Source organism: Zootoca vivipara, chromosome 16 (genome assembly GCF_965207765.1).
Source record: "Zootoca vivipara chromosome 16, rZooViv2.hap1.1, whole genome shotgun sequence".
NCBI classification, from domain to species: domain Eukaryota; kingdom Metazoa; phylum Chordata; class Lepidosauria; order Squamata; family Lacertidae; genus Zootoca; species Zootoca vivipara.
In genome coordinates, this window is record NC_142599.1 from 19,011,512 (window position 1) to 19,038,572 (window position 27,061).

The 27,061-nt window shown below is 48.5% G+C and overlaps 1 protein-coding gene across 1 annotated transcript; it reads right to left on the minus strand.

Moving 5' to 3' along the window:
* Positions 1-24,768, minus strand: THOC5 (THO complex subunit 5). The gene is made up of 20 exons (XM_035098927.3): positions 24,731-24,768; positions 23,193-23,307; positions 22,317-22,460; positions 21,550-21,663; positions 20,663-20,760; positions 19,757-19,903; positions 18,385-18,499; positions 17,239-17,371; positions 16,816-16,893; positions 14,994-15,034; positions 13,895-13,994; positions 13,058-13,166; positions 9,574-9,675; positions 9,354-9,450; positions 7,606-7,720; positions 5,373-5,476; positions 4,190-4,277; positions 3,494-3,609; positions 3,079-3,269; positions 1-279 (listed from the first exon to the last, which is right to left on the minus strand). Exons 2-20 carry the CDS (start codon positions 23,286-23,288, stop codon positions 216-218), a joined length of 2,052 nt encoding a protein of 683 aa, XP_034954818.3. The 5' UTR covers positions 23,289-23,307; positions 24,731-24,768; the 3' UTR covers positions 1-215.
* Between the last annotated feature and the right edge of the window lie 2,293 nt (positions 24,769-27,061).

Consider the following 27,061-nt stretch of genomic DNA (forward strand, 5'->3'; position numbering starts at 1 on the left):
TAAAAGCACACACTCAATTTAATATTTAAAACGACACCCTCTACAGATAGAATGGAATGGATAAAACCACTGAGGTGGGCAGAAATCTCTGGCGAAAGTCATCGACAGGATGAAGCTGGAACTGTGCCAACCAAGAATCCCAGAGGGCAACAATTCTCCTCTCTCTTTCTCCTCACATCAAGCTGCCTGGAGGGAGGATCCCAGCCGCAGAGGAGTCAGCGATGGCTGAAGAAGCCCTGAGGATGGTTGAACTTGAAGGGCTTCATCCGACTGGGGCCCCTAGGAAAGAAGAGAGGTTCTTGAGTATCAACAGCTATTGCGGGACGGCTCTTCTCATCAAATGATTTCAAAAATCTGTGGATCCCATATCAGGATCATGATGAAAGGGCCTTTTAGAAAGTCACACTTGTACCTTTGTAGAGATCTGCTGGCTGTAACAGAGGAAGATGATCAAGAATTTTTAGGTCCAGGGTACCTCAGGGATTGCCTGAGCCCTTATAACCCAGCTTGATCAATGAGATCATCTGCTGGAGAGTCATTGGTCATCCCCAGAGTTGGTGAGGCTCATTTGACAACAACAAACCAAGCTTTAGAGTCATTGGCCCAGTCCTGTGGAACTCTCTGCCACTAGAGATTCAGAAGGTGCCTTCTGTGCCAACTTTTAAATGCCTGCTGGAAACTTTTCTATCCCATCAGGCCAATGCAGGCAATTAAGAATACATCCTTCCTCAGTGGTTAGTTAATGACTGTTTTAAAGCTTTTTAATGGTTTTGTTGTATGGTTTTATTTTTGTAAACCATTTTGATTTATTTTTAAAGTGACACAGTGGTATAAAAATATTTTTATAAAGAAAAATGAATAATTTTTGCACTGTGCTAGAACCTGAAAGGGCTTGGCTAGCTTGAGCTAAAGTAATGCTATCCTCTTGGCAGTGAATTAAAAAGGCAAGGGCCTCCGAACCCAAAGATCTTCCACAAGGAGGGAAAAAGGATGCCAACTGCTATACGAGAGAACACTAAGGACAGTGCCACCTTTTAACTCAAATAGGTGGTACATAACATGAAAGCAAAACACCAAGGGAGTCTGGATTTTAGGATGGAATCTACGGTGCACTTCCAGAAGTCACAGAATCTGAGCCTTTGTCTTTTAAACCCCAGTCCTCATGAAAGTCCCCTTTCAAATAATCAGTACAGTATAGTCGTACCTTGGGAATGCCCTGGAACTCATACGTTTTGGCTCCCAAATGCCGCAAACCAGGAAGTGAGTGTTCCGGTTTGCAAACGTTCTTTTGGAACCTGAACGTCCGACGGGGCTTCCACGACTTCCGATTGGCTGCAGGAGCTCTCTGCAGCCAATCAGAAGCCACCATTTGGTTTCGAACGTTTTGGAAGTCGAACGGACTTCCGGAACAGATTCAGTTCGACTTCCAAGGTACGACTGTACAGAACCAGGAAACTGTGCATGAGAGCTCTTGGCAAGCTTGACGTGGTGGCTCCCAAGCTTTACACAAGGCTACCAACCTTCTTGGCTTTATAAGGCAAAGTCATGACAGGCAAAACTACTGATGGCCTTGCTCCACTGCCAGAGACATTATGCATCTGAATGCCTGTTGCTGGGAATCCCTAGTGGGGAGAGTGATGTTGCGCTCAGGTCCTGTTTGAAAGTGTCCCAGCAGGGTTCTTGTGATGCCCCTTTGCTTCCCCACCAACCCCCTCGCCACCCCAACATTCATTGATCACACCAGCTGCCCACAAATACCTGATCTCCACTCTCTCCTTTTTATTTGAGTGGATTTACACACACTTCCGCCTTTGTGAAAAGAAACAAAGATTCTGCGGCTCTGGCTGTCTCACAGCATACCCTTCCTTGCTCCTTTCAACTGCCTTTGTTAAAGTACATAGGTGCTTGAGAGGAGGCGGGCAGAGCCCCAGTCACAATGCCACCAAATGTTGGGGGTGCAAAAATCAGAAAGCGCCACGGCAGGAGATGAAAAACGGGAGACAGCTCCCAGAAGACACTGGAGATGAGATCAAAGCGCCAAAATCCAGGGGAATTAACATCTTTCTGCTAGAGATAGAGCTCACTGTTCCTCCCCGCTGGAATAGGAATAGGCAAAATGAGCCCTCCAGAAGCATGAGCAGAAGTGCCAAGTAAGGCTCATAGCTGTACAAGGTGGGAAAAGATAAAGGGCGGCGAGGGAAGGAAGAGACAGCAGGAACAAGGTGTGCCAAATTTTTTGGGAGGGGATAGAGAGAAAAACAAAGCCCCATGTAGGTCACAGCCAGTTAAAAAAAACACCACAGCTTTCTACACAAGGTGCATAATGAAGCTGCCTTGTATGGAAGCTGCCCATCTACCTCAATAGTGTCTCCACTGACTGGCAGCAGCTCTCCAGGCATCAAGTTGCTCACTTGCAACTACAGAGGTTCTTTCACCCGGAGATGGGCCAAAGCCTGGGCATCTTCTGAAAGTGCACAAACCCCCTCTGCCCCCCCCCCCAAAGGTCTGGCTACTCTGCTTTAGATGTGCCATAGCGTGAGTGTCAGGGACCATGCTGAGGAGGGCTGCACTGAAGAAGAATGGTGGGAGCCACCCCCTTCCCCTGATCCTGAATCTTCGCAGGAGCAGGAGGACAGTATAGATTTGGAACAGTGGTTTGCGGAGGGGCATAGTTCAGAAGGCAGAAGCTGGAAAATACTGGATGGGGAACAGCTAGGAGAAGAAACACTGGGAGAGCGAGGGTTAACAGATTCACAGTCTCTGGATGGCATTCACCCCCCTTCTCCAAAGACATGGAGAGCTCAGAAAGTTTTAGAACACCAAGCGCAGAGAGTACAAGCTCAGACTACAAGATGTAGGAGTGACATAGATTAATAAGGACCGGGGGTGGGGAGTGAGCCTTAATTGGTAGCACCGCCATTTCTAGGAGACATGTTCTTTTCTCTCTCACTGTGATTATTAAATAATCTAACAGGTAAGACTTCCTTTTGTTTGATCTTCTTATTTACTGCCACAGGGGAGGAAGCACATTCCCTGAAGTCTGACAATGAGACACACACATGCCCTGCTCCTCCTTACCTGACGAGGCGCAGACACATTTTCTCTTGCGGAAACTCCTTGGGCCCCTCCACACTGTTGTCGTGGGTCTCTGTCTCAAGGTAGACGTCCAGGACGACACACAAGCGTTGCAGCTGGTTGGTCAGGAGCTGGTAGCCTGGCTTGGGACCGTACAGCTCTTTGTAATAAACAGAGACCTCGCTCTCCATGGCCTGCAGAGAACCAGAGAAGGGAGAGAGAAGGAGAAGTTGAAAAGGGGTCCCTTGGAGATTGCCCAGCCATGTCCTGTATCAGGGTTGGGGAACCTGTGACTCCCCAGATGGAACTCCCATCATCCCTGATCATTGACCACGCAAGCTGGGGCTGATGGGAGTTGGTGGGCCATAGGCTCCCTGGTTGAGAGTCCTCTTCCCTGGGTTTGGGCCCAGCACCGTACCCGGATGTTGTCGTCGTTGCTGTTGGTTTTCTCCCCTTTCCAGTTCAGGCACAGGCTGAAGATGGGAGGCATGGAGGAGTAGCCTGGGTTCAGCACGACCGCTGCCTGCAGCTTGGCTAATCACAGAAGGGAAGGGAATATCATCATGGAATGGTCAAAATTTCTAGCCCCTCTTGGTTTATGAGGAAACACCAAAAAAAATGGAGACATGCACAATGAACCTGACCACTGAACAAAGGTAACCCACAGCTTTACTCGTCGTTCTCTTGGCCTCGATCACAACTGGCAAGCGGCCCCTGGAAGGCTGCACACAAGGGAATGCAGCCCTCAGAATGAAAGCAGTGGCTTCCAGCAACTGTTAATCTGAAGTATTACTGCCTCCAACCGCGGAGACAGAGCACAGCCATTGTGGATTTGCTCTGCCCCTGCGGCTGGAGGCAATTACGTTTCTGAATACCAGGTACAAGAAACCACAGGAGGCGATAGGGGTCTCGTGCTCAAGTCCTGCTTGTGGGTTTCCCACAGGCAATCTGGTTGGCCGCTGTTGAGAACAGGATGATGGTGAACTAGATGGGTTGCTGCCCTGACCCAGCAGGGCTCTTGTGACTCTTATGTTCCCCACCTCTGCATGGCAGCCATGCCTTCTTCTCAAGCCTGTTTGGGGTGGGGAAACACAGGAGAAAGAGAATCACCCACCTGTTCCTCTTTCTATCAGGGCCATGTAGTACAGGTGTGTGTCCTCGGCCAAACCGGCCTCGACGACATCTTTTGTGTAGGACAGCTCCTGCAGTGGGAAGAGTGAGAAGCAGGCGGTGAGCTGGGTCTAGAGATAGGGACACTGCGTGTCCACACACAACGGAGTCTCTTTACAACACAAACGCAGATCAGATGGCTCAGATCGACACACAGTGCAGAAAATGGGCAGCTGAGGCCAGCGATGAGAGATGGAAAAGCTAGAATAAGCATTCCACTTCCAAAAACTTATTGCCTCATTAAAATAGTAATCATCTGTCAGGCTTCAGGGAATCCGATCCCCCTCCCTCATAGCAGGCTGCCAGTAATGGAAAGGCAAGAAGCTCATACCAATGTATTTTAATCAATATTCAGAAAGAGACATAGAAATGCCGTCTCTTGGATAATAGTGTTGCTCCAAGTAAAGTCCTATCCCCTCCACCTCTGCTATTATACGCCATCCCTACATTGGCTGATCTGTGCTTTCAGCCTCTGAGCTTTCTGTTCTCCTACTTTCAATGCCTGCCAAGTTCGGGGGGGGGGGGCGGTCGGTCTAGAATGCTTTCCAAAGACACTGAGTCTGTCAGCTGTCTCTCCCCTGGTGCTTCTTCTTCCTGCTGCTCTCCCAATATTTCCCAGCTTCTCCCCTATACAGCCTCTGAACTATGACCTTCTGCAAACCACTGTTCTAAATCTATACTGTCCCCCTCTTCTCTGGGAATTGCAGCAGGAGGAGAAGGGGGCGGTCTCCACCATTCCTCCTCAGTCCAGTCCCTGACATAATGATAACGATAACAGATACGATACCAACCAAACTGAGCAAAGCTGTAATTGACTCTCCCTCCACATGGCTATTCTTAAGCAGCATGCACACATATATGATTTTCAAGTAAAGCAGGAAGCATTCTTAGATGTAGCATTGAAATGACATTAAATGGGCTTTTTTGATCCCTTCCCTCCCAGCTCAAATCAAGTATTTCAGGGCAGCCTTTCCCCACCCGGTGGTTTTGGAGTACACCCCAGCCAGCACATCTGTTTTTGGCCACAGCTCCCCATCAAGTCCCAGACAGTCCAGAACAGCTGGCGGGCACCAGATTGGGGAAGGCTGGTTTAGCAGGTCAATTCTTTCTCACAAGACTCCACTTACCAGGTAATCCTCGTACGTGAGCGCTGTCCACTTCACCAACCGTGACACAATCTTTGCCGGAAAGAGATGCTGGCACTCGCTGGAGACCGGCAGAATGCCATGCTCTGAAGTCCAAGATGGAAAAAAGAGAGTAACATAAATATGATCGAAGAGAGTCCCCTTTCCCTAGCAAGGTCAACATGTTATGTTCAGAAGTGGCAGCTTGAAGGGCAAATCTGGCTGCTGAACAATTGTGGCTTTAGGTTCCTGTCATATATGGTTAAGCAAAAAAAGGTTCTAAACCTCTGAAGGCTCAAAAGAGTTCTGACAGGTAACAGCTGGTGGTGAGGCCAACATGCTGATGAGCGATAAATTAGCACAAAGCTTGCTCCATTGGAGATGGAAGTGGGGGTGGGGGGGGAACAGAGAAGTGCTTGGAAGCTGCAAAGGCAGTGTTTGACCAAGATTGTCCCAATCAGTGACAAGCAGAAGATGTACTGCAGCGGACCCAAGGATCCCTTGGCTAATTCCCAGTGAGCTGCTGAATATCTGTTGGTTGCTAGGACTCTTGCCAAAAAGGCTGGGTCAGGGAGATCGTGGTCTGATCCCACAAAGGAGATAGGGCTGTGGGAACTGGCTGGTCAATTCCCATAGCTTGGTGAGCCCGATCTGGACCTTGGGCTAGCCACCCACTTTTAGACCTTTGTCTTTAGAGAGGTTCAGTGTTCGCCCCATACTACTCAGTGCTCTGAAGATTCCATTGTCCTGGCTACGTTTCAATGCATAGCTGATAATTGTCAATCACACCCAGGACACCTATTCGGACACATGGAGTGTGTATAGAGAGCCAGTGTGGTGTAGTGGTTAAGAGCGGTAGACTCCTAATCTGGTGAACCGGGTTCACGTCTCCGCTCCTCCACATGCAGCTGCTGGGTGACTTTGGGCTAGTCACACTTCTTTGAAGTCTCTCAGCCCCACTCACCTCACAGAGTGTTTGTTGTGGAGGAGGAAGGGAAAGGAGAATGTTACCCGCTTTGAGACTCCTTCGGGTAGTGATAAAGCGGGATATCAAATCCAAACTCTCTTCTTCTATATTAATTTATATGTTCAAGTTAAGATCAGTGGGATATTTTAACGGTCTATGAAGCTGATATGTTTCCTTTCCCCTTCTATTGTAGCTTCAAAACTTTACAATTTTGGAGAAAGTCAGTGGAGAGAATGGGGGGGTGCAATCTGGATGAACCCCCTCCACATCATCTCCCTGCCAAAAATTGCCTCTCAAAGCTTTTGCCCCCAAAGGAGCCACTACAGCAGCTTCCAGGGGGTGATTTTTGTCAAGGAAACAGGCATGGGGAGAATAATTACTTACAATTCCCCCACTGCCCATGCCTGTGCCCCGGGGCTCCCACAGCTGCTTGTTCCTAACTGAAGAAATTTAGCTGCTTCTAAGCAAGCAAAAATGCTTTTTAAGTTAGATGTACTAGTTAGGCCTGGACCATAAAGAAGTGAGAGCTGGACCATAAAGAAGGCTGATCGCCGAAGAATTGATGCTTTTGAATTATGGTGCTGGAGGAGACTCTTGAGAGTCCCATGAACTGCAAGAAGATCAAACCTATCCATTCTTAAGGAAATCAGCCCTGAGCGCTCACTGGAAGGACAGATCGTGAAGCTGAGGCTCCAATACTTTGGCCACCTCATGAGAAGAATCCTTGGAAAAGCCCCTGATGTTGGGAAAGATTGAGGGCACTAGGAGAAGGGGACGACAGAGGACGAGATGGTTGGACAGTGTTCTCGAAGCTACGGACATGAGTTTGACCAAACTGCGGGAGGCAGTGCAAGACAGGAGTGCCTGGCGTGCTATGGTCCATGGGGTCACGAAGAGTCGGACACGACTAAACAACTAAACAACAAGTTAGGCCTGGAGGTGGCAGATTTGCATCTGGGAGGCTGCCACCTCAGATTACAGGTAGGGGGCTCCCATGATGCGATTCTCTATAGAAAATAAAAATCTCTGCACCCAGAAAACTAGCAGTGTCAGAGGAAATGGGACTCTAGCTACATCTTCCTGACATGCTAGGTTTTTTTGTTCAGGGATTATTTGTTGTATGAAGGAACATTCCACCTCACTTTGTAAGTTGGGGCTGAAATGAGTCCCAGGCGTGGGGGTGAGGGGCATCTGGTGCTCAGAGTGTGTGTGGTTGTTGGAATCCAGAGTGTCACTACTGGGGGAAGTAGCAAGGCAGCTGGGATTTACCAAGGGAAGCAAACTGCTTGTGTAGAGCAAGGCGGGACTCCAGCCTCATCTTGAGCAATTTCATCGTCCTCTCCATGTGGCTAGCACTCAGCGAGTTATCGGCAATCACAGGATTCTGCAAATGGGATAAAGGCAAAAGTGACGTTACCTCCACACCACTGAGGAGCCAGGAAACTGGGCTGGCTTGACCAGATTGGATTCTCTCGCAGCTGCAACCTATTTCCTTGCACAGTCTCATCTGAGATAAACATTAGGAAGAACTTCCTGACAGTAAGAGCTGTTCGGCAGTGGAATTTGCTACCAAGGAGTGTGGTGGAGTCTCCTTCTTTGGAGGTCTTTAAGCAGAGGCTTGACAGGCATATGTCAAGAATGCTTTGATGGTGTTTCCTGCTCGGCAGAGGGTTGGACTGGATGGCCCTTGTGGTCTCTTCCAACTCTACAATTCTATGATTCTATGAGATAATAAAAGCTGAGGCCCCTACATCATCCAGATTCCTCTGTGCACAACATTAAAACTTGTCCTTATGCTGACAGACAAGAGAATGCTGGATAAAGTCATAGAAGTGATCATCTAGCCCAGGGGCCAGCAAACCTTTTCAGCAGGGGGCCAGTCCACTGTGCCTCAGATCTTGTGGAGGGGGGGGGGAGACTATATTTTGAAAAAAATAAATAAAAATGAACGGATTCCTATGCCCCACAAATAACCCAGAGATGCAATTTAAATAAAAGCACACATTCTACTCATGTAAAAACACAGATTCCTGGACCATCCGTGGGCCGGACTGAGAAGGCAAATGGGCCGGATCTGGCCCCCAGGCCTTAGTTTGCCTACCCATGATCTAGCCCAGGCATCCCCAAACTTCGGCCCTCCAGATGTTTTGGACTACAATTCCCATTTTTCCCAACCACTGGTCCTGTTAGTTAGGGATCATGGGAGTTGTAGGCCAAAACATCTGGAGGGCCGCAGTTTGGGGGTGCCTGATCTAGCCCAATCCCTGGCAATGCAGGAATGAATATGCAGCTGTCCCATATGGGGATCGAACCTGCAACCTTGGTGCCATCAGCACCATGCTCTAATCAGCTGAGCTATCCTAAGAATAATTGCTGAGTCCTCCTTCCACTGCCCTGGGACTCTGCTCTCATGGTTTGGAACCACCTAAACATGCACAAACTTTCTCACACACCGACTATCTATACCCACACAACACACACTCACTTCCATAAGAAGAGCCATGCTGGATCAGGCCAATGGCCCATCTAATCAGGCACCCTGCCATGGGCATAGCCAGGGGGGTGCAGCTGCTCCCCCTAAAACAAGTAAATAAAAATACTTAACTGGCCAACTGTGTCTCAGATAACCCGGTTCTGCCCCCCAACATAAAACCTGACCCACCTAAAATAAATCCTGGCCACACCCATGCATCCTGCTCTCACCGTGGTCAACCAGATGCCCCAATAGGAAGCCCATAAGCAGGATCCAAGCAAAAGAGCCCTCTCCCCTCCTTGAGGTTTCCAGCAACTGGTGTTTGGGAACATTACTTCCTCCAGCTGCAGAGGCAGAGTGCAGCCATCACAGCTAGTAGCCATGTCCCCCGTAAACCCCCCAGTGCATCTTCATTCACCTGCCCACAAGCAAACGCTAACTCCATTTGCAGTTTGGAGAACTGGGTCCAGCAGTGCCGGCAAAGGCTGCCTATCGAGATTTGGGCTGCCTCTTCCCCCTTGTTCAAATGCAGCTCTGCACCTACCTGGGGCTGATCCTTGGGGAAATGCAGGCCCCCCAACTTCTGCACCCACATGTAAGGGTGCCCCAGTTCTGCAACGTAGTCGTTCAGGGACAGGATCCTGGAAGACACAGGGAGGGAGGGAGGGAGGGAGGGAGGGAGGGAGGGAGGGAGGGAGGGAGCAGGTGAGAAGCCATGAAGGAGAGGCCTAGAAGGCAAGCACCTCTGCCCATTACCAGCTTACCCGACTTTATCGAACTGGAACTGGTTGGCGGGGTTTGGAGTCCTCTTTCCGTGATCTCCGGGATACAGGCAGCTCAGGAGGGTGTCGGGGCACAGCAAGTCTCTAGAAAGAAATAGGAACAAGCGATGTGAAACTCAGGATCCTCCTGGGCTACCCTTTGTCGGAAGATCCAGCAAAGAAAGGGAAAAAGTCATTATTCACGCAGCAGAGTTAAACTATGGAACTCGCTCCCACAGGAGGAAGCAACGGCCGCCAACCTTCGATGGTGTTAAAAGAGGATTGGGCAAATTCATGGAGGAGGGGCAAGGCTGTTGATCGCTACTAACCACTATGCGTAGGCTCTGCCTCCTTGGTCGGAGGCAGCAATGCTTCTGAATACCAGGGTCTGGGAACCGCAGGAGGGGGAGGAGTGCTCAGGTCCTGCTTGAAGGTTTCCCAGACAAGACAATCTGGGTGGCCACTGTGAGAACAGGATGCTGGACTAGATGGGCTCTTGTGCAACTGTGTTTCATTTCCATCTAAGTCGGATCTGCCAGAGAAAAATCTCCCCGTATGATCGACCCTAAGATTCTGTGCAAGTTTACTTCTGCTGCGTTGCCATGGGAATTCTGCAGGGACCTCTGTTGTGTGTGTCTGTGTTCTCCTCCCCTCGCCCGCTGGAACATTCTGACGTCGCTCAGATCTTTCGAAACTCCATTTTGCATCCATTCCCGTCGTCTGCGCTGTCCCCCTTTCTAAATGGGCCGCAGACTGTCATCTCGCAACGATGAATCTGGAGTTGTATGCAGGCCTGCTCTGGATTCTCTTCAGATCATATAAATATTCCCCCTCCCCTTTTAGAGTTGAATGCAGGCAGTCCCCACAGCTCCCCCCTTTCCCTCAAATGCTGCCAACAGAAGTAAACGGGTTCTCTGATCAGCAGTAGATTAGACTGAAAAGTCACATTAAACACAGATAATGAGGGCCACCGAGAACCCTGTGTTTAGGCAGGAGCACAATCGGATCACAGCATTCGTGGTTATCAGCGACTTTAAGAATGAGGGTAGTTAGCCAAGCAGGAAGTCAGGTGACTGAAGGCTACCACCAGGCATTAACAGCAGAACCGCCCAAGGATGAATAATTGCGCTGGCACATTTACATCCGCTTTTCCCACTGTTAAAACTGCCTTAATTGGGAGTGTGCGTGTGCATGCAATAAACAAAGGTTTAAGTGGTGCTCTGCCTAACATCTCCGCTTTAACTATAGTTAACGTTAGACATGGTTTAGTGTTGCGTGTGAAGCAGGCTACTGCAGGGGAAAGAGCAAGCTGCTTCTCCCAAGCCTATTTGGGCAGCTGTGCTTCCAAGCCAGATTTCCACACACACACCCCAACACACACAATTCCAAAGGGAATAAAAGTTCCACTCCTTGAGGTGAGGTAACTCACAGAGCAGAAGAGGAATAAGAGGAAGCAGCCTCAGCAGAGAGACTCAGCGACCCTGCACAGGGAGAGGAAGCGATTACTCTGCTAGAGAGTAATTAAATCAGACAGGGAGACGAGATGCAATCAGCCCCCAATTTATCCTCGCCAACTCAACAGAGCACCAGAGGCACATAGGGGCGACAGGGAGAGCGGGACTGCCTCTCTGCATAGATCCGTTTGTTGGTTTTTTCCCTGCTATCTGACCCATAGGAATGCTTCTCTCTCATCAGGCTCCTCCCTGTCTCGCTGCCAAGATAAATTAAGAGATCAGAGACAGATCTTGTCTCTTCCGCTAAAGTCTCTCCGCTCTTTAGGGGCGAACGAGGCTCAAGAGGGGATATATAACTGCAATGCCTACAAGCGACATGCAAGTGACTCTGCAAACTCGTGTGCCCACAGTGCCCCCTGGCGCAACTCGATGGCAGTGCCCATCTTTTGTACAGCCCCAAACAACGTATTGCAGTGTAAGGCAGAAGGCCAAATTCTGCCCAGTTAGATGGGAAAGTTCAGGTTGGGGAATTTTTAGGCCTGAGGTTCTGGCTGATTGTGGTTTAATGGGAGGCCCACTGCTCCGTTACACGGACCAGAAGACTCAAGATCTTCAGTATCTGAGAACAGCAGCTGACAAATCCTGTTCTCTGTTACTCCATAATAATTCTTCAAATTATGGAACCGTTAAAATTCGCACTTGTGTATGCTAACCGACTCCAAATGCAGGGCAGCAACTGTGCCTGCTTGTTTCAAGGTGCTGCCTTCTGTATAGTTAAGTGGACAATTTAACAAGACCCAAGGTTAACAAATGGTTTTGCCTGTGTAGAGCAAGAGATGTGAGTCTGTTGATGCTTCTGCGCTGTAACCTATATAGTGAGCACAGAGCACGGGTGCAGAACCCTTTTGGCTCCACAGGCCAAAGCCTTATCTGCCACGTGGGGCCAAATGTGACAGGTGGGCGCAGCTCACACCATGTCAAAATCCCAGAAGTACTCTTCTCACAGTGGCCAACCAGATACCTGTGGTAAACCTGCAAGCAGGATTCGAAACACAAGAGCACTCTCCCCTCCTGTGGTTTCCAACAGCTGGTGTTCAGAAGCAATTATGCCTTCAAGGGAGGAGGCAGAACACGGCCAGCGTGGTTGGTTGCCATGGATAGCCCTCTCCTCCTGAATTTGCCTAATCCTATTTTAAAGACATCTAGGTTGGTGGTCATCACTGCCTCCTGTGGCAGAGAGTTCCATAGTTTCGGCCCAATCTGGAAGGGGAAGTCTATGTGTGTGCATGTAAAAAGGGGGGGCAGCAAGGGGAAGGAGACTTGCAGAAGCTTTTGTCCCTCCCTCCCTTTAAGGTCTGGGGACTAAAAAGTAAAGAGAGGGAGAGATTTGCAAAGGCTTTGCAAGTCTTCCTTTGTGTTGGTTTAGTTCAGTTCTCATAAGGAAAGCAAATCCCTAGGCTCAGAAGTTCTCTGTCCTGCAAAGAACACAGGAAGTGACCGGCTGCTTGATCAGACCAAAGCTGCTCCTGTTCTCAAAGTGGCCAACCAGATGCCTCTTCTGGGAACCCCGCAGGTAGGAGCTGTGTAGTGATCCCCAGCATACTGCCCCCAACAGTGAAGGGAGAACACAGCCACCTTTTCTACTTGGCTCTGGTTGGCAGATCTTGGGGTTCTAGTAGATCCAAATCGCTAACTGCCTGCCCACCCCTGATCAAGATCTAAGGCAGGTTAACATTGCTTCTCGGGTCCGTAAATGAGGTACCTCTTTGCCAGGTGCTGCAGGAAAAGGGTACGCAGAAAACACTCACAAACTTTCCGCATCTCAGAAAGACTGCACTGGAATCTCTCCTTTTTCTTTGGGGGTTAAAAAACAACCACCACCACCCACCGGGCAAAGTAGAATTCTGCCAGGAGCCACAACAGCAGGTTTGCTTGGCAACACCTCTTGAAATAATTTCCCAGCTGATCCCACCCTCGGCTCCTGGGATCCATCAGCAACAGCCTGTCCTCACCCCCCTCTGCGTCAAGCTCACCCGGCACTGATGGGCATAGACATCTCCACAGCTGCCGTCACCTTGGCTTTCGTCGTCATGACGTTGAGGTTCATCAGATAGTAGAAGGTGAGGAGGAGGAGGCTGCCATCTGCAATGACATAGCCAATGCCAGGGGTTTAGGAAGGGAGAAGGCAATGTGTCGAGCAGGGAAGGTGCAGAGAGAGAGAAAGGAGAGAGCAACAACCTCCAGTTGTGCTTAAACCATTGTGAGAGGATGGGGAGGAGGGTGAACTGCTCCCATACCTGTTGGAACTCACTAGCTATAATACATGGAGAACCTCAGGCTTGTGAGCCAAATATGGCCCACCAGGACTCTCTACCTGTCTGGCCCTCGGGGCTCTCCCTCTCCTAAGCCACACCCCTTCTCCACATACAGTGCCCCTCCCTGGCCCTACTTCATACCCTCCTTGAGGGTTCTTTTGCCTGGCTGTAAATATATCCCTGAACTCAGATAACGCTTCTCGCTTGCCGTTCTCCAACCAAAGAAATGTGTACAAAAATGCATGGGAGGAAAGTGTGTATTAAAAAGCCACGTTTTAGTGAAAGTAACATGCAAAACTTCCTCTAAGGCAAAGTTGCTTGAATATCGGGAGAAAGGCGCAGGAAAACGATTACAATTTTTTGGTGAAAGTGTGTTGTGTGTGATCAAAGAATTGCAAGCTGCCGAGGAGATGTTGGGGACCAGCCTAAGACTAGAAAAATGAGCAACTAACTGATACAGAAATTGACATATTCATGCACCCCTAACTTCCAGAGAAGGGAAAGATCCCCAGTTTAGGGCCACCAACAGATGAGCCGCTTTGCTCTCTTACGTACCTTTGCATTTCAGGTCGACGGTGACGGACAGTGGGTGCCTCTTGAGCATTTCCTTCCGCTTGTCATCCAGCTGCACCCCTAAGGTTGGGCGGCGACGCTTCTAGAGTGGGGAAGGGAGAATCACGACACATTCCTGCCTCCACTCTCCCAACGCGCTTCCCCTGCAAGTCTGCACTTTGTTTGCTGTGGCTCTGCACCACACCTGTTGCACCCTGGGCTGCTGCTACCTGTCCTGCCCATGTGCTTTGAAGTGCAAGCGTGAGATGGGCAGCAGGGAGGGACAAGCGCAGCCACCCACCCATCCCCACCACTAGGGTGGCCCAATCTTTCCATTTTCCTTTGAAGGGGCTGTTGCCCCATTCTGAATAAGCTCCGTTTCAAAATTCTAAATCCAACACCACAGAGGAAAGGAAGTGCTCACGAGGAACAAAGGAAGTTGCCTCATATAGAGTCAGACCATCTAGCTAGCTCAGTATCACCTACACAGACTGGCAGTGGTTGTCTGTGGTTTTAGGCAGGGCTTTCCTGCCCCTACCTGGGGATGCAGGGAATTGAACTTGCAACGTTCTGTACACTGAGCTGCAGCTCTTGAGTATACAAAGTCAGAGCACCGGCCCATCTAACTCAGTATTATCAGTGGTTCTCCAGGTTTTCAGACAGGGAGTCCTTTCCCAGCCTTACCTGGAGAGGCTGGGGATAGAATGTGAGACCTTCTGCAGCCAAAGTAGATGCTCTACCACTGAGCTATGCCCCTTTCTGCAGTCCCTCCCAAGTGAGGGCCAGGGAGAGCCAAAAGGAAATGATAACGCAGATGACCAAAGGAGATGGTTTTGTTTGTAAGTGCATCACCAAGTCCCAGTATGTCTGTGTTTCTCCCCACTCTGTTACAACCCTGATGATGGGAATGGCACACAGGAAAGGCCCTTCACTTGTGGTTTTTAATGGGGGCGGGGCGGGTGAATGACAAGGCACATTAGACGTGAAAGAACAGGTCTAATGGCAAACAGGATACCGGTTTCAAGGCAGAAGGAGACACCTCCCCACAACTTCCCTTCCCTCCCTGCAATTTCATCGCGCAGTGGGGATGTGGAGCTCTTACCGTAGTCTGCTCCTCCTCAGCATCCGAGTCACTCTCATCATCTGTGAATCCAAATAAATGAATGCTAAGAGCCTGGCTGCATCAGGACAAAGACCTATTTAACCTAGCATTCTGTTCCAACCAGATGCTGGTGGAAAGCAAACAAGTAGGACACAAGTGCAACAGATCCTTTAGTGATGGCCGCCAACTTGGACGGCTTTAAAAGAAAGGACCGCCTCTCTCCATATGAACGAACACAGACCCTGCAATCATCACCCAAGGTCCTCCTTCGTGTGCCTCCCCCACGAGAGGCCCAGAGGGCGGCACATGAGAACGGGCCTTTTCTATGGTGGCTCTCAGCTTATAGAATGCTCTCCCCAGGGAGGCTTGCCTGGCACTTTCGTTACATTATCTTTAGGCGCCAGGCAAAACGTTCCTCTTCTCCCAGGCCTTTGGCTGATTAAACAATCTGTGTCCTTTGTTTGTTATTATAGCATGCATTTATTTATTTATTTTATATTGTAAACCACCATGATCTTCGGATGAAGGATGATATAGAAATTTAATAAGAATAATAAATGCACGGAGAAAGAGGCTGGCAACGACCACAAACCATGATGGCTATATTTCACCTCTGCCAGCAGAGGAAGTATGCACCTGAATACCAGTTGCTGCACATAGGTCCACTTTAAAAAAATTCCTTCAGTAGCACCTTAAAGACCAACTAAGTTTTTATTTTGGTATGAGCTTTCATGTGCATGCACACTTCGTCAGATACACTTGAAACAGAAGCAACCAGAAACAGAAATTTCAGAAACAGACTGGAAAGAGAAATTGCTGAATTGGAAATCATTACCAAGCTTAAAACCACGGAGCCACCTGGGATGAATAAAGACATAGGATTCTTATCTCATTATGCATGATCAAGCTTTCTTTAGCCTCAGCCCTTGCCCCCCCCCCCCGGCAGGACCTATTGCAGTAATCAGCAGTCATTAACAGCCATCAACAAGTTTACCACTCTTACAGCCCATCACCCATTCCCATCACACCCACACCCACCCACCCTCTGAATATATATAAGGGTCTGGTTGCTTCTGTTTCAAGTGTATCTGACGAAGTGTGCATGCACACGAAAGCTCATACCAAAATAAAAACTTAGTTGGTCTTTAAGGTGCTACTGAAGGACATTTTTTATTTTGCTTCGACTCAGACCATGGGGCAGCTGTTTGGCCACTGTGAAGACAGGGTGTTGGACTAGGTGGGCCTTTGACCAGAACCAGGGCTCCTCTTATGCTCCAGTAACGAAGCAGCAATTCCTCCCCAGTTATGGAGCACGTGTATCCAACTGCAGCCAGGGCATAGACACCTTAAGGACAGAATCTCCTAATTTCCTCTTTACAAGTTTAACAGTTTTGATTAGCTTTGAGCTCAGTTTTAACATGCAAGCTGCTAGTGGGCCACCCATATTTTGCGGCCCTTGTCAGACTGTGACTCCCCATCAGCCTTGATCCTCGGGCGATGCTGGCAGGGGTTGATGGGAGCTGCAGGGTAGTAACTTTCGGTGGGCACCAGTCTGGGGCAGAACAACTTCTGTCAGACCCAGCCAGCCAGCATGGCAAATGGGAAGGGATGCTGGGAGTTGTGGTCCTGGAGTGTGCCAAGCCAAGGCAGGCTGGTGGTCTATGCCAAATGGCGGCTGCTCTCTGGGACATTTCCCAGCCCAAGCTAAGTGGGAATCCTCTCGCTGGAGCTCCTGAACCTGGAAACTTATGGAAGCAAAAGGACATGCTCAGCTGAAGAGCCATTCACAGCAAGTGAAGGCAGCTTATGGACCCTCACTCACCCTGGAAGTCCTCTGGAGGTTTGCAGAGAGCTTTGGCTTCCTCCACGTTGCCTTCGATAGCCACAGCCAGCTTCTTGTCTGTGAAGGAGATGACGTTGTTAGCCACACCTCCCCAAAGATGACTCCCACAAACTCCGTAAAGCTCGGAAGCAACAAGGTTCTCAAATGCAGTTGCTTCATCAGGTTTTGGGCAGCTCTGCTCTCTCTCTCTCTCTCTCTCTCTCTCTCTCTCTCCCTCTCCCTCTCCCTCTCCCTCTCCCACAACCCTGCAGACTCAGGGGAGCCAGGGATCAGATTAAGGGTGGGGGTGGGGACACACCCACGTGACAGTCTTCAGATAATGTCATGCTTTCTGCAAGGAGCTGTGAAATTTGACACCTCTGCGCCCCTTCAAAGCTCAGCTACCTTGAAATAATAACTTACCACAGGCCTGGCCGTAGGCACTGGCTTGGACAAAGAGCACATAGAGGGGTGGCGGGAGATGCCTGGCCGTCTCATATTGCTTGTGAACCTGGTCAAAAGGCATGGAAAGGTACTCCTGGACAGGGAGTGAAGCCTGGTAGGAAAGAGGACCGACAGGGGGGGAAAATGGGGGTTATAATTCTGTGGTTTGGGCAGTGACCCATGAGACCAGGTTGGCACCAAAATGCCCCCAAAGATGCTGTTTTTATTACGCTACGTTGTCAGTACGTGCCCTTTCATTATTACGTATATTATGCTTTAATGCACAGGGGGCAGGAACCTGTCACCCAGGGGCCGCATGTGGCCCCCTGCCTCATTTGATGTAGTCCCTGACACCTCTTGAAGCTACTCTAGTTCTTATATCCTAGGAGTGGGGAACTGCAGGTTCAGGGTGCCCCTCCTCCAGGACTCTATCTGGGCCTTGGGACTCTGCCCCAGTCTGCACCCCTCATGGGCCCTTGTCTGGAACCCTCCTTCAAGTATTTTTGGCCTGGCTGGGCTGTGTCCTTGAACTCTGATCACGCCTCTTTCTTGCCTGGGTGGAGGACAGAGCAGGATGTGGGTGAGAATGTGCAGAAACTGAGCTTCTGTACATAGGGGGGAAATTACACATGCTGTCCCACCCATTTTTGCTTTGGCCCCACCCACCACTGGCGTGTGAAAGGTCTGGTGGCTCCAACAACCTCGGGAGGCCTGTCCAACCCTGTTATAAATAATAATAATACCATAACTGCAGTAGTAGTAAAATAACCAGCATACTGAAGGAGAGGGAAAGGCAACGGTCTCTGACAGAGTCAATGGGGCTTGTGATAAAAGTCCCACCTAGAATCTGTTCTTACTGAAAAGCGCTCATATATATTCAGGTTTTCTTTCTCCGCAGCAGGGATGGGAATCTGTGGCCCTCCAGAGTCTGCAGGACTCCAACCCCCCAGCCAATAGTTAAGAATGATGGGAGATGTAGTCCAGCAACCTCCCGCACCAGCTCTGTAATCCATGCTTTGGATGTGTATCGAAGGCCATCTCCCATGCTGCACCAACCGAGTGTGTGGGTTTCTTAACCTCCTGCTGAGAACTCCTAGAGCAACTCTTTTTAAAAGCCTGACCCACCTGCATGATGCTGTTGAGCCGAGGCTGGAGGTTACTGAGGTACTCCTTCTTCACTTCTATCTCTTTCAGGATCTTCTCTTTGTTTGCCAGACTTTCTTTGTACTTCTCTGCCAGCCTGCACGTAAGAGATTCGCAGTTACTAACAAGCGGCAATGTTTCCGGAGAAAGTAGAGGAGGGAGAAGGGGGACACACACATAGCCTGGGAACACAGGAAGCTGCCTTATAGTGACTCAGATCAACGGTCCATCTAGTTCAGTATTGTCTACACTGACTGGCAGTGGCTTTCCAGAATTTCAGGATGGGATCTCTACCTGGAGGACCAAACATGGGGGCCTTCTGCATTCAGGGCGCTTGCTCTTCATAAGAAGCTGAATTTGTCCATTTGGCAGGGGGTGCTCCAGGGTTTCATGCAAATGGCTCTCACAGCCCTACCTGGAGATGCTGGGGAACTGACCCTAGGATCATCTGCATGCAGAGCAGCAGCTCTACCACTGACATTTCAGCCCTTCTTCCTCAAGTCCTATTCTCGTAATATTTATAAACTTGGAACACTGTGGGACCACTCTTCTAAATTTCCAGGTCTGTTCACTTTTTGGCAATCTTTAAAATGCACGGTCCTCTGCCCCCGCAAGCATGCCAACATCGCAGACTGTCTTGCCAGAGTGGTGCATGCTCTGGTTATCTCCTGCTTGGACTACTGCAATGCACTCTATATGGGGCTACCTTTGAAGGTGACCCGGAAACTACAACTAATCCAGAATACAGCAGCTAGACGGGTGACCAGGAGTGGCTGCTGAGACCATATAACACTGGTCCTAAAGGATCTTCACTGGCTCCCAGTACATTTCTGAGCACTATTCAAAGTGTTGGTGCTGACCTTTAAAGTCCTAAACGGCCCTGGCTCAGTATGCCTGAAGAAGCATCTCCACCCCCATCGTTCAGCCCAGACACTGAGGTCCAGCTCTGAGGGCCTTCTGGTGGTTCCCTCCCTCTGAGAAGTGAGTTACAGGGAACCAGGCAGAGGGCCTTCTTGGTAGTGGCGCCTGCCCTGTGGAACACCCTCCCATCAGATGTCAAGGAAAGAAACAATTATCTGACTTTTAGAAGACATCTAACGGCAGCCTTGTTTAGGGATTATTATTATTATTACTACTACTACTACTATTCTGCTGTGAGCAGTCCAGAGTGACTGGGGAAACCCAGGCAGATGGGCAGGGTATTTATAAATAAATAAATATTATTATTTGCTTCTTGCTTTCATTAGCTCCGTTTAGGCTATTAGAAGGACTGATACTGCAGAGCGGAAGGAAGGGGCGGAGAACCGTAAGCTTGCTCAAAGCCACCTGGCAGCTGCTGGGCTATCCTACTCACCGCTTGCGCTGCTCCAGCTCCCAGTCGAGGCGGGAGAGTGTCTGCTGGTGGGGATCAGCGAGTGTAATCTCCGGCTTGCTGATTTCTGCAGGGGCCTCCTTGTAAAACTCCTCCACGCTCACTAGCTCAATCTCCTCATGCTTGGACCTGAAGGAAGGGGTTCAAGAGAAATATAAATAAGTGGGTGTGGGTGTGGAGGACCTTCCTCTATACCCAAGATCACATGTAGCCCAAGGACGGCAAGGCTGAGCTAGCTGCAGTTCAGTGACAGCTCTCAAGTTGGGCCTTGGAATGGGCTTATCAAAGTTGTGCAGACCAACTGATAATGGTAACTTACAGTTCAAACTTCTAAAAAGCTATTTTTTTATTTTGCAAGTGGCCAGGCTTGTAATAATGAGATGCTGGAAGAATTTGGAGGCTGCATCTTTGACAAAAAGGATGGTCAACAGCACTTGAGGAGAAAAAGATGACTAACAAAACAAAATTGGCGCAAGGTTTGAAGCCTCATTAGTCTACTGCAGGGGTTCCCAAACTAAGGCCCGGGAGCCGGATGCGGCCCAATTGCCTTCTAAATCCGGCCCGCGGACGGTCCGGGAATCAGCATGTTTTTACATGAGTAGAATGTGTCCTTTTATTTAAAATGCATCTCTGGGTTATTTCTGGGGCCTGCCTGGTGTTTTTATATGAGCAGAATGTGTGCTTTTATTTAAAATGCATCTCTGGGTTATTTGTGGGGCATAGGAATTCATTCATATTTTTTTCAAAATATAGTCCGGCCCCCCACATAGTCTGAGGGATAGTGGACTGGCCCCCTGCTGAAAAAGTTTGCTGATCCCTGGTCTACTGGCTAACTTTTGGGGGTGTTTCCACCCTCCAGTCACATCCTTTTTTTTTAAAGCTACTTACTTAAATTCCAGGCATTTTGTGATCTCCTTCTGCAGGTGCATGACTTCATACAGCAGATTTTGAAGCTGCAGGTGATAAGCATCCACTTTCTGCTTTGCCTGTTAACAGAGAGCACACAGCGAAATCATTACAAGACAGGGCAGTGAAAAATCCAAGTTCCTGCGGCTGAGACACAAGGCCAGTGATGTGACCTCAAAAAAAGTGGCAAGTTGGTGAGACTGAACTGAGATCCCAGAAGATTTACATTGGGATAGGGAGCCTTTTTCAGTCCCGAGGGCCATATGCTCATGTGGGCAACCTTCCAGATGCCACCTGCCAGTGGTGGGCAGGGCCAGAGGCAAAAGTAGGCGGAGCAACAAATGCAAATTTTATTTTGTATACCGGTAGTAGGCTGGTTTCTACACACATACTCAACACACCTTTCTCTGTCCTCCATCCAGGCATACAAGAGGCATGATCAGAGTTTGAGGACACTTTCCATCCCATCACTAAGGGGAGGGAAGTAAGGTCTGGGAGGGACAAAGCTTGGGAGGGTACATGGCCTGGGGAGAGTCCTGAAGGGCTACATTTGGCCCAGAGTCTGATGTCCCCCATCCCTGATTTACATATGCAAAGCATACAAAACAACAAATTTAATTTTACCCCATGGGGAAGTGTGTTTTAAGAAAACACAGAAAGCCATGTTGTCGGAAAACGGTGTTGCATTATCAATACCAATACAATCTCACTTCTTTTTAAATAAAATTTGTTAGCTCCATCTGTCCAAAATAACGGGTATTCTCCTATCTGTCCTCCTCACTTGGATTTGAATGTTCAGCACAACACACAAGTAGGGGTGAAAGGGTGGGGTGACTGGCCCTTCCCTGGTTCTCTGGACTCAACTATACCTCGTGGGTTTGATCCCTTCCCTTCTTTAACCGGATGTGAGCCAAACGGTTGAGTTTCTTCAGGGTCATGAAGTGGACGCAGCTCTGGATGCGACGCTCCTCGATCTCGGAAGCCTGAAAGGCAGAGAGAGGGGGAAAAGAGGAAGCTGATCAGGACGGTCCTTAATTTTCTTACCTTTATATCCCACCTTTCTTACACCATCATGGAACCCAAGGTGGTTTCTGTGAGGTTTCCCGGTCTTCATCCATCTAAGCACTGCCCCAGACCTGCTCAGCTTCAGCAAGGTGAGAGCCTCATGTGCCTTCAGACCACAGCCCAAGACCCAGTTGTGTACCTAACTCCCCTGTCTCCTAAATCTGCCAGGCTTCTCCTTTCCTCTTTCAAATATCTAAATTTTGCTAGGGTTTATCTACCCCCCCCCAAGCCCCCGGTCACCTTAGGATGCCTTGACAGGGGTGGGAAAAATATTTTTAGCCAGAGGATTGGATTCTTCCCGGGGCCACATGCCCATAGCTGGCAGGGATACAGGCAAATGTGAGTGGGGTGGCTAATGTAGTTTTACCCTTGTACATTAAGCTTGTTTCTGCTCACACTCTCACACTCCTCTCTACCTTCAATGCAGGCACGCAAAAGTCAATTTCAGAGTTGAAGGAGACATCCCAGCCAGGCAAAAACACCTGAAGCGAGGCTAGTGGAGTGTGTGTGTGGTTGGGGAGAGTCCAAGGGCCACACAGATGGCACATATGGTTCCCCACCCCTGCCTTACACTGTCTTTGTTGCCTTTGCTCTTCAGCTCCTGGATTTCCGCCATAAGCCTCTGGAGGTCCTGGCAGGTCTCTTTGTAAAGTTCGTAATCTTTGCTGGGGTCCCGCAGGTCCATCTCAGCCTCTTCACTGTAATATTTGGCATCCTGCAAATGGGAACAGAGAGGGCACTGCAAACACCATCACCACCCTTCCAGTTTATCATGTTTCAGAGACCATGCCGCATTAAAGCTCAAGGAGAAAGTAAGTTTAAGTTTGAGTACAGCCTTCCACAGCCTAAGAGGGAAAGCTCCAGGCCAGGTGAGAACACTGGCTAAGCATTTCTCAGCGCCCCCTCTGAGAATCTGTTTTCAAAGACAGGAGAGGTAGCGCTACACTAGGGGCATCACAGCATCCTAGTCACTAAAAGGCTCCTTCAGATGGTTCTTGGGAGTTATATTAATTTTGAAGCAGTAGAAAGGGTAAATTATGCCCACAAACCTGCAGCACACAAGCCTGCTACACCTCGAGAATGAAATTTGATGAAGATATCATTCTCTATGTCTGGAAACATCTGCCCATTTTGGCAGGCAGCAAAACCAGGGGGCTTGACTGAGCCCCGGGCAGATTCCTACACATGGTTGGTGGGCTGTGTTAAGGCTCCGTGGGTCACGAATTGGGCAGGCTTGCTCTGAGACTCTCCCACCCCCTTTTATTCCTGACACTCTTTACTACTTTTAGCTCACCAGAAAATAATTGGTTACTAGTCAAAACCCAGGTGCAGTTAAAATACAGTAACCCCAAGTCTAGAGTGTCTTTTACATGCATAACTCCAAACCGCTCTGTTTTCAAAACAGCATCTAAGAAGCCCACAAGTACCTCTGTTACAATGAAACTACCTGATCAGTGTCTGGCCGGCCCCTCTTGCCTTCCGGTGGGCCTCCATCTGTCCGAATGACCTTCGGCTTCCGTTTCTTACTGGAGTCTGACGACATTTTCTTAAAACACAAGAATCTGAAAATCCATGAAAAAGGGGCAGGGGGGGGGGTCAGTTAATCTCACACAGACTCAGGTAAAATCTACTTTCATATCAACCATTCTGCAAGGCAATGTGGAAAGTGTGCCCGTGACCACCAAAGGATTATTCCTTTATTATTTTAAATTACCCAGAAACATTCAGATTTACCACTGGGCATAAAAAAATATGCAGAAAGAGAGGTGACTGCAGGAAATGTCATTCTGCATATAATATCCTAACAGGAGATCAACACCATATAATATAGGAACTGGCTTTTCAGCATGGTGGTCCCTACTCTTTCGAATCCCCACCCCTGGTGCCTCCTGTTTTCTTTTTGGCACCCACTGAAGACTTTCCTCATCCAACAAGCCATCTAAAGTGGGGCTTTTTATCCCAGTCGGTACATGTACCAAATTCAAAGCTTATATATTATATATATAAGCTTTGAATTTGGTATATATAATACAATAAGCACCCTCAGCTGCGCTTAATTCTTTGGGCTCCTTTAAAGGAAGGGAGGACGATGAAGAAATTTGATCAATAAAACAAAACACAGAAGTCAAGAGGGGTCCCAGGCCTCATTACCTTTGAACCACAATGACAACCTTTTAAATACAATTAGTTTGTATTTCATAAGAAGTTCCCTCCCCATCCTTGGTGACTGTAAGACTATATTAACTTATGGTCTGTGTGTGTGGTTTGGGAGCTGCACGGCCAGGGAAAAAACAATGCTGTCCAGGGTTGTAAAGACTGCAGAGAGAAAACCGAGTGCACTCTTCCCACCTTGGATCAAAAATATGCTTCCAGGTGCCATAAGAAAGCTGTAGAGATAGTGCAGGACAGTGTGCACCCTGGAAATGATCTCTTTCAGCTTCTGCCTTCTGGAAGAAGGTACAGGGTTATGAAGACTAGGATTAGCCGCCTGAGAAACAGTTTCTATCCAAATGCGATTTGGGTTTTAAATGCAGTGTAAGGTAGTCTCTATGGGAGTATATTGTATTTAATTATGGGGTACCAGAGTCTATTATTTGGGGGGGGGGTAATCAGGATGGGATAGCAGGCTTGTTGGTTTTGAATGTCTGGTGTAGATTATTATTATTTTCAATTTCGTTGTTCTGTATGGACCTAATGACAATAAAGATTATCTATCTATCTACAGTAATGCCCTTGGGTAAGTGTCTGCGCGTGTTCAGAGGAGTTCTTCTCACCTGCAGCCGCCGCCACAAGTACCAAGAGGCTGAGCCCTCGCCCAGAGAACGAATACCTCCCGGGGCTAAAAGCCCCCTCCCCGCCACCTGCTCTGATTTGGATAGGGAGGGGGGTATTGGGAGCGGCAACCCCACCCTCAGAGGACAGAAGGGAAGAAAGAGGGAAGCCGTTAACCGACGGTCACGCGCCCCCTCCCCCTCCAGCTCTCACCGATTGATCCTCCTTCGTCCACAAAACCTTCAGAGCCCAACCGGAAGCACCGAATCGGAAGCGCGGGCAAAGCAAGGCGGCCACCGACGAAAAGGCTAGAGCGTCGGCGCAGGGTTGTTGTTGGTTTTTTTATTCCTCTTCCGCCCCCTAGTGGCGCCTCGTGGGTGCTTACAGGAAAGGAGGGAGCAGCTGCTGCTGCTGCTGCTGCTGCTGCTGCTGCTGCTGCTGCTGTTTTTTCTCCATCCCCGCTTTTCCTCTCCTCCCCCCGCTTCTTGAAAAATAATATTTTATTTCATGTTTATATTTTTACTCTTGTATTATAATTTAACGATAAGCATGGCTGTTATAGATTGAAGCTTCTCTGCCTTATATAACAATCTTACCACCCTTTGCTCAGTGCCGGATTTACATATAAGCTAAACTAGCTGTAGCTTAGGGCCCCACTCTTTTGGGGGGGGGAGGGCAAAAATTTAAAGAAAAACAAAAACCTGGATGTACATTTCCAAATAATAAAATAAAAAACCAATAAAATAAAACCTACATACGGCAACAGTGTTTTATGTTGTGCAGGCTCCTATGATGTAAGTCATGGGCCCGGCCTGCTAGCCTGCTCCCTAAAATATCACTGGTTTGCTCATTTCTATATATAGGGTGCCTACATTCTGCATGGACTGGTTGCATGGCAACATGCGCAAATGGCTTTAGATACCTATTAGGTCCATAAATTTCCATATAGCATATATTCAACACAAAAACAGTGACAATCTGTGGTGGACAAAGGACAGCTGGACATATAAAGGACCCCATTACCTTCAGTAGCTTAGGGCCTCATCAAACCTAAATCCGGCCCTGCCCCTGCCATAGGGGCCAACTCCTAGGGGCCCCGGGGGCTTTGGCCCCCACAATAATATATTTGAGGGGACCAGGCATTCCCATTCAAATGGTGTGTGTGCACTGCATCATGTGATCGATTACACAGGGCGGGTATTACCTTGGCCCCCCACAATATTTTATTCAAGTTGGCACCCCTGCACCCCCCACCACACATGTGTGTATGTGTGCTCATATCACAGTGCACTGGCCCAGACTGGCTGCTGGGAGTTGAAGTTCCAACGTGTAATTAATATGTTGTTTGCATTTTATACCCCACGTTTCCCCTCCAGGAAGCTCAAGGTGAGCACATGTTAATTTATATGTACAGATAACAAATATAAGCCTCTGAACAAATTTAAACCGTGGCGGGGGTTTCACACACACTGTAGCAAGCCAAAAAATGGCTTATCTTCTGAGTTAGCCAATAAAACTCAGAGACAAGAGGAGTTAGGAGTCCCATTATGTTTATTGCAAAGCAATAAGGTTACAGTCGAATCTTTTCGCAAAACTGCAACCCCGCCCAACGTGGGGCAGAGGAATTTATAACATTTCAGACAAAGGATTTCGATTTAACCAATCATATAAATCATTACATCATTTTATATTTTATATTCATCATTACCTCATTTCATATTTAATACACATGCGCAATAAGCATCGCTATCTAAACTTTGATTCTCACCGTGGTCTGTTACATATTGTTAGTTTGCATGTACTGTATGGGAACCTGTGTTACGTGTAGATGCAACAATTTATGTTCTAGTTTATGAATTGCTTCTTTGTGATTGACGTATTAGCTGACCTTCTATCCCAGTAGGAACGGCTTCTTGCTGAATCATCGGTTTCTTTAAAGTAACAGGTTACCATCATTCACTAATATAAGCATATTTCAGGATTTATAGGGATTTACATTATCACCTTAATTGTTGCCCTTTGGGCCCCTGCTACAACACCACCACCCCACTGCAGCAAGCTCAGCAACCCCTGTAAGCAAAGTCCCAGCGCAAAATACTAAAGTGGGCACCCCTTTCGTTTGCAAGCGTTTGCCACAGTGCAAGGATGGGAAACCTCCGACGCTGCAGATGTTGTTGGAGTCCCAACACTCCCGTATTCCCTGGGAAACCCCCGTTTTTCCAGCACTACTACAGTTCTCTGCACCCTTAACAAATTATGGTCCCCAACATCTTCAATGGCTATCAAAGTAGTATAACAGTTACAAGCAAGTAGCTGTGTTGGTCTTGCGTAGTCAAAACAAAATAAAAAAACTCTTTCCAGTAGCACCTTAGAAACCAACTAAGTTTGTCATTGGTATGAGCTTCCGTGTGCTTTCTAAGGTGCTACTGGAAAGAATTTTTTATTACCAACAACAACAACAAAATCGTTTATTTTGAGGACCATGCCTGTACACAAATATCAACACAACAATAATTAAAAATGTTAAAATTCATTACATACTAC

Excerpts from the sequence above, each read along its gene's own strand:
- THOC5 (XM_035098927.3), bottom strand. The coding sequence starts at position 23,288 with ATGTCGTCAGACTCCAGTAAGAAACGGAAGCCGAAGGTCATTCGGACA. Across the intron at positions 17,372-18,384 it reads GGCTCAACAGCATCATGCAG|GCTTCACTCCCTGTCCAGGA; the intron begins GTGGGTCAGGCT and ends CTTTCCTACCAG. Across the intron at positions 13,995-14,993 it reads CTGAGGAGGAGCAGACTACG|AAGCGTCGCCGCCCAACCTT; the intron begins GTAAGAGCTCCA and ends TCCCCACTCTAG.